The 14,709-nt window shown below is 50.8% G+C and overlaps 1 protein-coding gene across 3 annotated transcripts in view; it reads left to right on the top strand.

Annotated features, from left to right (window-relative positions):
- Window positions 1-14,214, top strand: part of Znf362 (zinc finger protein 362) — a 31,290-nt gene extending 17,076 nt beyond the window's left edge. For all 3 annotated transcript variants that reach the window (XM_057784794.1, XM_057784796.1, XM_057784795.1), the window contains 5 exons: window positions 1,128-1,467; window positions 2,157-2,381; window positions 10,865-10,943; window positions 11,069-11,227; window positions 12,654-14,214. In XM_057784794.1, coding sequence (XP_057640777.1) covers window positions 1,128-1,467; window positions 2,157-2,381; window positions 10,865-10,943; window positions 11,069-11,227; window positions 12,654-12,770 — 920 coding nt within the window. In that variant the 3' untranslated portion in view covers window positions 12,771-14,214. The remainder of the gene's footprint in view (window positions 1-1,127; window positions 1,468-2,156; window positions 2,382-10,864; window positions 10,944-11,068; window positions 11,228-12,653) is intronic.
- The last annotated feature ends 495 nt before the right edge of the window (window positions 14,215-14,709 follow it).

Consider the following 14,709-nt stretch of genomic DNA (forward strand, 5'->3'; position numbering starts at 1 on the left):
GAGCACTTAAATTTTAATATCTATTGCCCAGCTGCCCTCAGTGGAGGCTGCATAAGCGCACATCCCTGCTGCCAATGTGGCACATACGAAGCTCACACCACCCATGAATTTTTTTTTAATGCACAGATTTTGACTTGTTTAAAAATATAGAGAGATGGATATAAAAAAAAATGAGTCAGATGAGAAATACTGGCATCATATTTTATCTACTAAAGTTGCTATGATAGATGCTGGTAGCCCCTTCCTTCCTTTTCACTGTGTAGTCCAGGCTGTCCTGGAACTGGCCGTGCCTGTCTCAGCCTCCCAAGTGCATGTATTACAGGCAGCTGTTACACCGTCCCTGCCTTCGTTTTCCAAAGAATAACTTCTCTCCTGGGTACAGTAGTTCGTGTGGGAAATAGACAAGTGGTTAGGAACTTCAAGGCCAGGCCAGCCTGGGCTACTTGAGACGCTATCTCAAGAAGCAAAAATAAGTAAATAAATAAAAACGGTCATTGGAGAATTTGCAGGGGTTTCGGGGGAGGGTTCTTTTTAAAGCCTCATCGCTGTAGAACCCGAAAATGGTTGAACCATCACCTGCCCTGCCCCCACACCACATTGGTGCACACCGGCTGGGCTGTTTGTTTTCCCTGGGCTTGCATACACAGCCTTTTGAAACAAAGATAGTGGGAAGTTCTGACAAGGAGGTTAACCACTGTTTACCCAGCCCTTCCCCGATTTGCATAATTCAGTTGTCTCTGAAATTCTGCTATTATAAATAACATGGAGGTGAACGTCTGTGTGCCTGGGACTTTTTCTGTGGGTGGAATTATCTCTAAAGTGCTTCTTGGTTTCTGTACTGCTGGGGATCCAACCTAAGGGCTTGTGTGTGGTACCGGACCAGGGCTCTACCAGTGCTAGGCCTTCAGTCCCCAAACTGGCTCCATAATCTAATTTAACTCAGTCTCAGCTTATCTAAGGCATCTCACACATAGGCAGCTCTCATTTAGGTACCCCTGAGTAATACTTTGGAAATGGGGATAGCTCAGAAAGGCAAGAGCTGCGTGGCCTGTGTTGAACTGTTCTCATTCCTGCCCCCCCCCCCCGTGTGTGTGTGTGTGTGTGTGTGTGTGTGTGTGTCTTCCCAGGTCTGGGGCTTTCCTCCCGAACTCCCGCTGTGAGTACGTCTGAGTCAACCCCAGGTACCGGCACCGGCACAGGCACCAGTACCCCGTCCACACCTACCACCACCAGCCACAGCCAGAGCCGCCTCATCGCCTCATCCCCCACCCTCATCTCAGGGATCACCAGCCCCCCCCTCCTGGACTCCATCAAGACAATCCAGGGCCACGGCCTCCTTGGCCCCCCCAAGTCTGAACGCGGCCGCAAAAAGATCAAGGCAGAGAACCCAGGGGGTCCCCCTGTCCTTGTTGTCCCCTACCCCATCCTGGCCTCCGGTGAGACCGCAAAGGAGGGCAAGACATACAGGTGAGGGTCTCTTCATACGTGGTCTGGGTGGGTTGTTTTGGAGATGTTTGCCGAGATCTAGAAAGTGGGACCCCAGGAGATAAGGGTGGGGAGCTCAGATTCAAAGAGCAGGGTAGTGTCCCCTCAACATACCTGACCATCAGGGAGGGGGATATAGCATTTAGCCCCCCTCAGAGGTGGTCCAGGGCTGGTAGGAGTGCTAAGAGTCCTGGTCCTTCTTGCCCCAAGAGAAGTGTCTGGACCTTTTCACAACATGCTATTGCCAGGACCGGGCCTCCAGAAGTTCTGGGGTAGTTGAGTGGAGGTGGGGAGCTAGGCACCTGTACTTGTCAAAAGGTTCCAGAAGATTCTAACACACAGCCGGGTCAGAATGATTTAGCCTGTGAGAACCACCTCGCTAGGACCACAGGCGTGGCTGCAGGCAAGGCTTTTCCTGGCTTCCCTGTGCAAGTGTGTGGCCCTGGTCCCCAGACAGCTGCAGATGTTCCCAGATGCCAGAGCTCCCTCCAGACTAGAAGGTGCCCACATTGGAACTGGCCTTTGTCTCTCCGACACGGGCCCGTGTCCTCTGGTCTCCGCAGGTAGAATCTGCTCCATGCACAGGGTCTCTTTGCTAGGGAGGGTCTTCCTGGAGATGGACTGGAGTGGGTGGGGATCTTCCCAGGCCTGAAGCTGCCTCTTGCCCGCAGGTGTAAGGTGTGCCCGCTCACCTTTTTCACCAAGTCTGAGATGCAGATCCACTCCAAGTCGCACACAGAGGCCAAGCCCCACAAGTGCCCGCACTGCTCCAAGTCCTTTGCCAACGCCTCCTACCTGGCCCAGCACCTGCGCATCCACCTGGGCGTCAAGCCCTACCACTGCTCCTACTGTGACAAGTCTTTCCGTCAGCTCTCCCACCTCCAGCAGCACACCAGGTAGGTGCCTCCCTCCAGTCCGCTGAGGCCCCTTGCTCCCCCCCCCCACCTCCCTGAGCTCAGCACCTGCCGCCTGGTGCTGGAACTGCGGCGGGGAGGGCCAGGGACTTTCAGGTGTCTGTTGCTCCCAGGGTCTAGTCCAGATTTCTCTGAGGAGCCTTTTAGCCCATGCCGATGAAACCTTCCACTCCACCGAGCTCTGCTGTCGCTACCGCACAGCCCTTCTCAAACCCAGGTCTTTGCGCTTAACAGTGTCCTTTACTTGAGACATCTGACCGCCTCCTCTGCACCCTTGGGTTCTACTTCCTTCATCATAACTGGTTCAGGCATGGCTTCTGTGAGCCATTAGGTCCTGTGCATCCAAGGGCCGATTGTCTCCATTGGATCAGGAGTGGGCTGTCTCGTGCTTGCCTGTGTGTTTTTGTGCTTCCCTCAATATTTTGGGAGCTGTGGAAAGCAAGGGCTCTGTGTCCTGCATTTCTGTATCCCCCGTGGGTGGCAGCACATCTGAGTGTCTAGACATTTGTTAAGTGTTTGTGGACTAGATAGACCTAGTTTGAACAGAGACCATGATTCATCCATTTAACAGACGTTTACTGAGCCCATGTGCTGTGCCATGCCACACAGGATTCTAGGAACAAACCAGAGAAACCCCTGCCTGGTGGTGCGTGTAGTCTAAGGAGACTTAATGCAGTAAAAGTGTGTGCAGGGGAGGGCAGACACTAGATAAAGGGAGCAGAGGAGTTGAAAGAAACAATGGTTTGGAAGATTGTAGTTGGTGTGTTCCAACCAGAAGTACAGCTCGCTCATTTACTAGTCTGAAGGTGAGCCGGGGTGTTAACTACTGTCAGCTGGACCAGCGTCAGCGGAAGGACTGTTTGATTGTGGCGTCTGTGACTGCCGACAGCTGAGGGTTTCCTTTCCTGTAAGGAGCTAAAGCTGGATAGGAAACTCTGCATTTTATTCTTAGTGCTACTTTAAAAATGTCCTGTGGGCCTTTAATCCCAGCACTCGGGAGGCAGAGGCAGGCGGATCTCTGTGAGTTCGAGACCAGCCTGGTCTACAAGAGTTAGTTCCAGGACAGGCTCCAAAACCACAGAGAAACCCTGTCTCGAAAAACCAAAAAAAAAAAAAAAAAAAAAAAAATGTCCTGTGGTGTTAGGATCAAACCTGCGCCTCAGCCCCAGTAAATTTTGTTGTGGTGCTTTGTTTTTGTTTTGTTTTCTGTAGCGGGGATTAAACCCAGAGCCTTGGACCAAGCAAGTTAGCCACGATGGAGCTACGTCCCAGCCCTTTTAAAATGCCTTTTTTCATTCTATACTCAGGCCAACATTGAACTTCCCAGCTCTGCCTCCCTAGTAGCTAGGATTATGGTGTGTGCCACCAAGCCTGGTAACATTTGCGTTCCCTTTGCATCCTTTATCCGATGGTGCAAACGTTTTGTTTTCTCTGTTTCTCTGGTGTGGGGAGTAATATGTAGGTTTAATAGGGCAGAATATGTAGGTTTACTAGCAAGAATGAATAATAGCATGGCCCTAGGCAGGCTGTCAGCTTGATGTCCATTTTTGTGCCTCCTCAGGCACAGTCCTGAGTGAGTGAGTGAGTGAGTGAGTGAGTGAGTGAGTGAGTGTGTTTCACTAATCTTCTGATTTTGTCATGCCTTGATATTTTTTAAAACTTTGGCTGGTCTGATGTGCATACGTATATGAGACCTGGTATTGATGAATAAGCAAAGACCTGCTGGTAGCATGAGTTGTAGAATTACAGCATATGATACAAAATGCTGTCAGGAGACTCTGCTAAGCCCCTGGGCCAGAATTTTAATCACTGTGTGTATGTGAATTTTTCCTTATATTATCAGGCATCAATGTACAAAGAACTAACTGATTTCGCCTCTGCTAGACTGTGTGATGGCAGGGGGTGCATACCCCCACTTTTGGAGACGAAGTCTCAGTGTGTCAAGATTATTCTCTGGTTTTGTGTTGTTTGCACAAGTAGCAGAAGCGGGAGTTCAAGGCCAGCCTCAGTTGAGTAGTAAGTTCAAGGCCAGCCGGGCTACACAAGATCCTGTCTCAAAGGCAGAACAAAACCAATCACAAATATAAAAAGAAGAAGAGGAAGAGGAAGAGGAAGAGGAAGAGGAAGAAGGAGAAGGAGAAGGAGAAGGAGAAGGAGAAGGAGAAGAAGAAGAAGAAGAAGAAGAAGAAGAAGAAGAAGAAGAAGAAGAAGAAGAAGAAGAAGAAGAAAAGGCTTTGATGCCACAAGCTGTGGAACAGGTCCAGTCTTTGCCACGGTGGCCTCATTCTCATGAAGTGCTGTCCTACCAGGCCTGTCACGCCTAATTAAATGAGAGTTGTCTTGAAATGTGACATTTCTGGCATGGTCATGGTTACAAATTTGATTTAGACAATTATATCCTGTTAGGAAGGAGAACGGATTCCTTTCGAGCCTACTTACAGAACTAACGGTGAAAAGGAGGGGCTCTCGCTCAAGCAGAGAGGGATCCCTCGGAAGCACAGCCATTCGGTGTGGGTTTGGAGATGAGGCCAGTCATATGTGTTGTTTCTGAGAGAGGTGTAATTTTACATTTACCTTGGTAATTGGTATACAGGGATGTGAAATTTCTGTAGCCCTCTCTCCCGTGGATCTGAAGGATTAGATGAAGCAGGTCATCTATTTGGAGACTGATTTATTCTATTTTGTTAAATATAGCTTCCTAAATGAAGGGTGGGAGACAGACCAAGTGGAAGGTGGTTCTCATGAGCCCTTTAAAAAAATGAGATATTGACCCCAATGAAATGAGCTTCATTCACCTTGGTGACAAGTCCTTGTCCTCTTACCCCGTGACTGCCAGCCCACTGGGCTATATTGTCCTTATCTAGACCAAGACTCAGGCAGCGTCTGGTCTCAGGCTGAATCACATTCGAAGTCCAAACTCCGAAGCCAGGGGACGGAGGTCTGTTCCAGGCTCTCTCAGGCTCCCTTCTCCTGGTGTTCTTCAGGAGGGTTTGGGAGGTTTCCGACCTGCTGTTCAGAGCAGAAGCCTTCAGGCAGATGTGAGGGGCTGAGGCCTGTTGACAGGACTGCATGGTTCTGCCCACTCCACTGTGAGAAGCAGCAAGATCAGGAGGGAGAATAGAGTCTGTTACTAAGGTCTCGTGAGTGCTGCTTGTTAGACTAAGGACATGATGCACACACAGGCTTGGCTCACCTCCAGAGCCTTTAGTTTACCCCATACAGCTAACTGGGAAAGATAGCTTACATCTAGAAAGATATGTGTGTGTGTGTGTGTGTGTGTGTGTGTCTGCAGTTCAGGGGATCCAACCCATGACCACGGCCGTACCAGGCAAACATCTACCACTAAACCACATGCCAGCTCACAGCTTGTGCATCCACGGGTGGGGGATGAAAGGATGGTAGTGTATGTATGTGCTTTATACACATGTATGGATATGTGCACCCATGAGCTGGTTTATACACATGTATGGATATATACGCACACCCATGAGCTGGTTTATACACATGTTTGGACGTGCACACCCATGAGCTGGTTTATACACATGTATGGATATATATGCACACCCATGAGCTGGTTTATACACATGTATGGACGTGCACACCCATGAGCTGGTTTATACACATGTATGGACGTGCACACCCATGAGCTGGTTTATACACATGTATGGACGTGCACACCCATGAGCTGGTTTATACACATGTATGGACGTGCACACCCATGAGCTGGTTTATACACATGTATGGACGTGCACACCCATGAGCTGGTTTATACACATGTATGGACGTGCACACCCATGAGCTGGTTTATACACATGTATGGACGTGCACACCCATGAGCTGGTTTATACACATGTATGGACGTGCATACCCATGAGCTGGTTTATACACATGTATGGATATATATGCACACCCATGAGCTGGTTTATACACATGTATGGACGTGCACACCCATGAGCTGGTTTATACACATGTATGGATATATATGCACACCATGAGCTGGTTTATACACATGTATGGACGTGCACACCCATGAGCTGGTTTATACACATGTATGGATATGTGCACCCATGAGCTGGTTTATACACATGTATGGATATATACGCACACCCATGAGCTGGTTTATACACATGTATGGACGTGCACACCCATGAGCTGGTTTATACACATGTATGGATATATATGCACACCCATGAGCTGGTTTATACACATGTATGGACGTGCACACCCATGAGCTGGTTTATACACATGTATGGACGTGCACACCCATGAGCTGGTTTATACACATGTATGGACGTGCACACCCATGAGCTGGTTTATACACATGTATGGACGTGCACACCCATGAGCTGGTTTATACACATGTATGGACGTGCACACCCATGAGCTGGTTTATACACATGTATGGACGTGCACACCCATGAGCTGGTTTATACACATGTATGGACGTGCACACCATGAGCACAGGTCTAGAGAGGATGTCTGGTCCTGTCCTCTGGTTGTCAGCATTTGTCTCTGGCTGAACTTGAGTCAGGCTGGCATCCCGGCAAGCCTAGCATCCTCACATCTCTGCCCCAGGATCACGAGTGTGTGTGTCCAGCTCTCATGTGGATGCTGGGGATCCGTGTGGAAGAAACTAGGACAGCTTGTTATTCTGAACTAAGGGCCTAGACCTGAGACAGGCTAGCTAGCTCGAAGTTGGCAGAAATGTATGGTGGAAGCATTAGTTAAAAATAGATACAGTCAGGACTCAGTGGTTAGGAACACTTAGAGCTCTTCTGGGAGACTGGAGTGTGATCCCCACCACCCACAGCAGGTGGCCCACAACTGCCTGTAACTCCAGCTCCAGAGGGATCGAATTTCACTGGCCTCTGTGGATGCCTGCACTCGTGAACATATCCACATACAGACACAGACACACAGAGACACATACAGACACACAGACACAGATGCGCACACGCGCACACACACACACACCAAAATAAATCATCTTAAAAAGTTAATAAAAGGAAAATAGATGCATTAGCAAGAAGTCATAATGATTAAGAATTCCATTTATTCTTATTTTTCTAAAGTAGTCTTTATTTAAGCATATTTAAGAATGAATATTGGAGGGTTAACATATTCATTGTAACCCCAGCTCTTGGGAGGCTGGGGCAGGAGGATTACTGAAAATTTGAGGTCAGCCTAGAGCTGCAGAGCAATATTCTGTCAAAAATAAATAAACACACAAAATGAGGGATGGTTAGGGAGGAAGAATGTGAGCAAGGAAACAAAGCAAAAAAAAAAAAAAATTAACTGGCCCTTAAAGGGGATGGTTTTGCCAGAATAGTCCCAGACCCTGGAGATTGAGTCTGTTTCTGAGGGCAGCATCTACTTCTTCTTCCTCCTTCTCCTTCTTCTCCTTCTTCCTCCTCTTCCTCCTCTTCTTCCCCCTTTTCCTCCTTCTTCCTCCTCCTCTTCCTCCTCCTTCTTCCTCTTCTCCGTCCTCTTCTTTCTCTTCTTCCTCCTCCTCCTCCTCTTTCTCCTTTTTTTTCTATCTTTCTGTTTCTCTTTCCTTTCCTTATTTATGTGATTCAAGTTTGAAATGGGCAGGAAACAAAACAACACGAGGAGTCTGTCAACATATCAACAATAATTACAAGTCACAGGTCACTGGCACATATAAGTAAGCCACCAACCATGTCTTAACCCAGTGGCAAAGAGATGGGTTTCTAATGCTCCTAAGCCCCAGGACCCCAGACAACCATCAAATCGAGGAATCAACCCTATTCCATTTTGCAGAGACCATGTCCTGTCTTCCTGCCCTTTGACAACCAACCACCCAGGTCCTGTAAACAATCCAGTCTGTCTTCCCAATGTCCTGTAAACAATGTCGTGAAGGGAGTCAAAGAGGGTGAATCCAAAGCAGAAGCTCTGCTGGGCACACAAAAGATGCTGAGTCAGCAAGGGGCTGTGCCAGTCCACCCTTGGAGCCGAAGAAGCTGTCCCCCAGACCACTGTTGGGATGGTCTTATTTAGTGGCTCTCAGAGGAATGTGTGTCTGAAAGGGAGGCACCTGTGAAGAGCAGGTGACTCCCAGACTGTCCCGCAAGCCCAGATTCGGGACGATCGTCTCACCAGATGATACATACCACACACATGTATGACACATACCACACACATGTATCAGCATCACAATCAGGACAATCTTTACTATGGTCTGTTGACGGTGGACACACAGTGCGAGCCATATGTTACAAAGAGATACACACACACAAGGTACCACGAGTCTGCAGGTACCAGGGTGTGAAAGTTGGGTTGGAGCTGCTTCAGGAGGAATTCAGTATAGAAGGGGACTCCGAATCTGTCTGTTTGTGGAGGCTAATGCCAGACAGTGACACTACCTGTGTGTGTTTGCTTATGCCGGGTGCAAACTGTCTCTGGGGTTGCTTTTCTTTCCCTGGCTGTGTGATGTGATGTACATTTATAATGATAACTGCAGCTGGGAGCAGTGTCATTTGGCTTTCTTGAGTCTGATGACAATAATTACAATATTATGAACAGCTATTCAGCATCAAAGGGCTCCTGTGTGCCTGACCCACTCCTGTTTTAACACAGGAGGGGCCAGAGTGTTCGTGTGGGTGTACGTGTTTCATTGTAGGAGAGAATGAGAAAAGCCACGGAGAGGGATTCCCGCTCCGCAAATATTGACTTCTACTATGTCTACCTTTGTTTTAATTACAAAATACAAAGTGGTTAAAGCCGTCCAGTAGTACCTGAGGATGAAGTCAAGCCAGCTGGGTGTGGGGCCTCACGTCTGTAATCCCAGCACATAGAAGGCTGAGGCAGGAGGAATGCCTTGAGTTTCAGGCCATCCTGGGCCAGAGTGAGACCCTCCTTAAAAAACGAAACAAAAAGGAGGCTGGTGAGATGGCGCGGCCGGTCAGGGTGCGGAGAATCGGTCCCTAACACTGCAACAGTATTGCGTTGTTAGATGGGATCTTCATTCTCACTGTCCCTATTTCAGAGATGAGGAAGTTGGGGGGATGAGAGGTGGCAGAGAAGTAGGTTCAAGTATGGTACACGGTGCGGCAGCCTGGGGTCCAGATGGAAGGAGAGGGCGCTCTGGGTCTGGGTTGCAGGGGATGTGTGGAGGGGGCGATAGGTAAGAGATCTGATTTTGAAGTCCCCACATGGGACTGGGGTCATTGGGGTGGGGAGCAGGCAGGACACCAGTTTCAGCTGGCTTTCCTTGTGCTTGAAGAGGGGCAGCCTGGGTTCAGGCTGGGCATCCCACCTCACAGATGTGGGAGCCAAGACGGGAAACTTTGTGAGTGGGGAGATGCTAGGGACAGGATTCTGGGGCCCCTGGTGATTGGTGTGGCCTGAAATTCAAGGCTAGATACTGAGAGCTTTGTGGATGGTGGGAAAAGGCAGCCTGGTCCTTTGTTCAATGGCAAGTGGTCTCATTGAGTCCCTTTCGGGGGCAGCCCTGTGCTGGCTTCCTCATACAAAGACAAGCTAGTGGTGAGAGGCAGGCCTTGGCCCGGAGGACCCCATTATGACCCCACTTTGGCAAAGCCTGTGTGTGTGGACCTGCCTATGAAAGAGACACGGTGAGGCGGGATTTCCAGGATGAGCATTGCGAGGCCCCTCGTGTCAGCCAGAGGACAGAGGCCTTCCTTTCTGGCAGAGGGAACAGCATGGGCAAAGGCTCGGAGGCTTGTGACTGTGTGTGCTGGGGAGGGAGCGAGATACAGAAGACAGAGACAGAGAGGAGGTCTCAAAAATACCAAGGCAGAATGTCAAGGAAAGCTGGGGCAAGGGCTGTGGATTCTATCCCAGACAAACAGGGAGGTAGAGACTGGTTGTTGCTGAGCAAGGACACCACAAGGGCAGGCCCCAGGGATTATAACATAGCCGAAGTCAGGAGGCTGAGAACCCAGAAGGAAGCTGGACAGTTGGCGTAGCTGGGTGGATGGAGGCCAGAAGGTAGTTTGCTGGCCAAGAGGTTTGGTGTGTCTCTCCGGAAGAACTGAAGTCCCTAGAGGACTGTATGTTAGTCAGTCAACAAACACCTTGGGCAGGAGGCTGGTTATATGAACCGTATTTCTGATGTCTGTGGCTAACTTTAGAGATGAGAAGCGCTCTCTGTTTGCCGTGTCCGGCTGTTTAGTGAGGCCTCCCTGAGCAGAGCTTGTGCCAGGCACCGGGTGGTGGCAGTGGCTAAGACCAAGGAGGTTGTGCTTTCATGGAGAGAGCCAAGAAAGCAGAGACCCAGCAATGACAAGTAGGGTGCCAGGGATTTGAGGACATGAGAAACTAAGCAGACTAGCTCTTGTTGGGGCCTACACTGGACCCCCAGGGAAAGTGAGTAGGAGTTGGGGACATGGTGGAAGGCAGCGGAGATCTAGCTGTGGGCTTGGGGACTGGACCAGCTCTGAGGACGTGGCTGAGCTACTGCCTCACTGTGCCTGCCCTTGCAGAATCCACACAGGCGACAGACCCTACAAGTGCCCACATCCTGGCTGCGAGAAGGCTTTCACTCAGCTCTCCAACCTCCAGGTGAGTGCCGACCTGCCTCCTGTCCCCCCAGGTGCACAACTGTGTCCCCCGCTTCCAGGGGGCCCAAGAAGGGGGCGGGGTGGGAGAGAATCGCCGCCTCATGACCCCCTCCCTGCTCTTCGCAGTCTCATCAACGCCAGCACAACAAGGACAAGCCCTACAAATGTCCCAACTGCTACAGGGCCTACTCAGACTCCGCCTCCCTCCAGATCCACCTCTCCGCCCATGCCATCAAGCACGCTAAGGCCTACTGCTGCAGCATGTGTGGGCGGGCCTACACCTCGGTGAGTCCTGCTGCTTTGCCCCAAGTTCCAGAGCCTCAAGGCGGGGCTTGTGGGCCTGGGATTCTGCTCTTCTGAGTCTGGGAATGCAGAGTACCTTCCCACTTGGGGAAGTTGCAATTCCTGCCAAAGCCACCAGAGGGCACAGTACCATAGCCAGAGCCACCCATCCTTGGGGAAAGGTGACCAGAGATGGTTCCTGGGTGGGAAAAAGTCCTGCCTAGGAGGGCGTTGGGTAACCAGGTAACTCAATTGTGTGCCCGTTTGCAGTTCTTTAACTGTTCTGGCACCAGGTCCCCATAGCCAAGAGTGCTCATAGGTATCAGTCTCCTCCTCTATCAAGTGGCTACTTACTGGCTGACCGGAGGACCAGGTAAACTTCAGGGAGCCACTGACCACTGAGCCGGGCACGGAGGAAGCAGGGAATACCACTCAGATAGGGATGTTAGGGACCACTGATGGAGACGAGATTAAATACATGATCACACACAGAAGCTGTGGTTACTGCTTCAAAGCCAAACTGCTCAGTCTTTAAGGGCAATGACTCCTTTAAAAAAAAAAATCATACCCATAATCTCTTCATCAGGGGCCCTGATATCTAATACCCAGACAGCATGAATGTATTCATTTGTCTCTTAAGGGTCACATTTTTATTTACAGACTTTGTCTTTTTAAGAGTGAGACCCAAATGAGTTGCTATATTGCCCTGGTCAGTGTCTGCCCTGGTCAGTGTCTTAGGCCATAGCCTCCCTCACCCTGCTTCTTGCCGTGCTCACTGGAGACTGACTTCTGGCTTGGCTGTTGCCAGCTGCTCCTTCTGGCTGATGTAGCACCAGGTGCATCCAGGTGGGAACCTGGAGTGGCAGCCAGGGCCAGGGTACCTTGTTCCCGGTCAAAACCCAGGTCCCCTCGCCCCATCTCATCATGGTGCCTCAGGCAAGCAAGCTCAGTAGAGCCAGTGGGGAATGGAGGTGTCTCTGGTGTGGCTTCATCCCCAGAGAGGGTCAACTAGATTACTGTTTCCAGTTGGAATTAAATGTCGAGACTGGGGCAGGAGCGGCCTCCTTGTCCCTCACTGCATGCCCAGGGCTCTAGGTAATGCCCCTGCTTATAGAGGAGGAAACGGAGGCTTGGGAGCAGGTTGGGGGTGGTGATTTGTCCTAATGCTAACAGATGGTAGGACTCCACTCCATCCAGGTCCCTGCCTCATCGATACAGATGGGTCTGTATCTACAGATGTAGGATGTGACGTTAGGCAGAGCTGGGTTCATATCTCCCTACAGCTGTTGACAGAGTTGCAGGGTTTAGGGTGATCCAGCTGAGCCCCTCCCCCAGTTGTTTGCAGCCTCAGCTGGTCTGCCCTCCAGTGGCTGCTTTGGGAACCGCAGCCTCTGTTGTGACACCTTCTGCATCTCCCATCTGCCCGCAGGAGACCTACCTGATGAAGCACATGTCCAAACACACAGTGGTGGAACACCTGGTGAGCCACCACTCACCCCAGAGGACGGAGTCCCCCGGCATCCCAGTGCGAATCTCTCTGATCTGAGCCCGCCTGTGGCGCCGCCCCGCCCACTTGGCAGACATAGACCTAGACAGCACCCAGCCTAACTCCTGCTGGGGCCTCCAGGAACCACCAAGCTCTCTCACGACCTTCCCACGCTGCCAGAAAGCTTGGTCCGCAGAAGCCCTGCCTGGTCCGGCTCCTGGGCAGCCAGGCCAACCGCAAGATTCTGGACTGTTCTGGTGGCATCCAAAGACGATCTCAGAGCACTTTGAACCTGTCTGTTGAGTTTTTCTTTTTGTTCCCCCTCCCTCACTTGCTTCACTGTTTCTTGTTTTTAAGTTTGTCTTGGAAATAACAAAAAGGATATTTATTGGCCAGAATGTTGGTGCTGCTAAGAACGAGAAACTAAAAGGACTGGACAGACGGATACAGAGAACCAGAGGGCAGCGTGGGACCTTCTCTGGCCATTGCCTCAGGTCTTGAGGGGAGGCTCAGGCCTGGGGTACTGGACTTCAAAGGGGACCCTCCCCCAGGTGGGAGGAAGACAGGAGAAAGCTGGAGTGAGCCCTTCAGCCCCATCACCCCGCTCAAATTGCCTGAGCCTTGTCCTAGCCTTTACTGGGCAAAGGGTACAGCAGCTGCCAGGGCTGCCTGGCTTCAGGGCATGGAAACAAGAGGGGTCTGGGGAGCTGCGGGACCAAAGGGTGCAGTGATGGCTGGGTGGCACGCCCAGGGAAATGGGTTGGGGGGGTGCCTGGTGAAACCTGGCTCTTCCCCTGCTGCCCTGAAGACCATCCCAGTCTACCTCGGTGCTGGCCAGGAAACCTATTGGCTACCTCTCCCACCACTCCAGACTGTGGGCAGGGGGATGGGGATGGAGTGGGCCCGGAGCTAAGACCTCCTTCAGAATTCCCTCCAGAAGGGGACAGTGCCCAGGGAGGAGTTGTCTTTCTTGCTACAGAAGGGGACTCCCCAACCCAGACCCCAGGCCCTACAGCAGGAATAGGATCCTCCAAAGGAGGTCCCAGGAACAGACCCTGCCCCCAGCCCCCCTAGACATCCCAATCCGAAAGCCATGCGTGTCCGTGTATATAGGAACTATGTACAGAGCCCAGAGAAGCCCTTCCACATCCCCCCCAGAGAGGAAGAAAACTAGACAAAACTCATCTATATATTCTGTATCTGGAGTCCATTTGAATATTAACTGTGTTATTTTTATACACTTTTTAAGCCTTAACTCGACATTGATTTACCAGTTTAACGTTTCCTGGGGTTTCTTTTCCACTGGGGGGGTTCTCTGCCCCCCCACCCCGACCCTTTTGTTTGACCTGCGTCGTCTGATACTCAGTATTGTAGCTTTCCGTCCGCATGTACTACCCTGTAAATACGCTGTTCCATGCTGTTAACACCCTTGGCTTTTTTTCTATGGGACCTCCAGGCCACCATATTTAGAAATAGTTACCTTATTAAAAAAGAGAAAACGGTCTTTTGGCTTCTCAGTCTGCATCTTGGTGGCAGGGAGGTGAGGGCAGGTGGCCCTCGGAGCTTCAGGAGAGAAACTTACATGTTCTATTAAAGAAGAGGGTGAAGCTAAGCAAATCAAACATGGGGGAAGAACACTGAAGGGGGCGAGAGTGAACCGGATGCACCCTCTGCTCTTTGTATCTCTGACGTGAAGAATAAACTGTACCTACACCTGGGTGGTGGCGGCATGCAGAGTGCTTGGTGCTGTGTTGGCGCTGTGTGGGAGAGGGGCTGGGCCGCCTTTGCCCCACTCCGCCCCAGGGTTGGGAAGGGAGGCCGATGGCCACTTGCTGTTGGTGTCCATACTTTGTGCTGGAATGTTTCAGAATGCCCCGCGGAAGGGGCTGCAACCCAAGAGAAGCGTTTTGTCCAGTTGAGTGGCAGGGATGTTGAATGTCCCCAGTGGTTCTGTTCCCCCTCCCAGTTCTGGTCATTCATCACGGGAGCCCGATGTAGG

This window comes from Chionomys nivalis, chromosome 11, assembly GCF_950005125.1.
Source record: "Chionomys nivalis chromosome 11, mChiNiv1.1, whole genome shotgun sequence".
Taxonomy (NCBI): Eukaryota; Metazoa; Chordata; class Mammalia; order Rodentia; family Cricetidae; genus Chionomys; species Chionomys nivalis.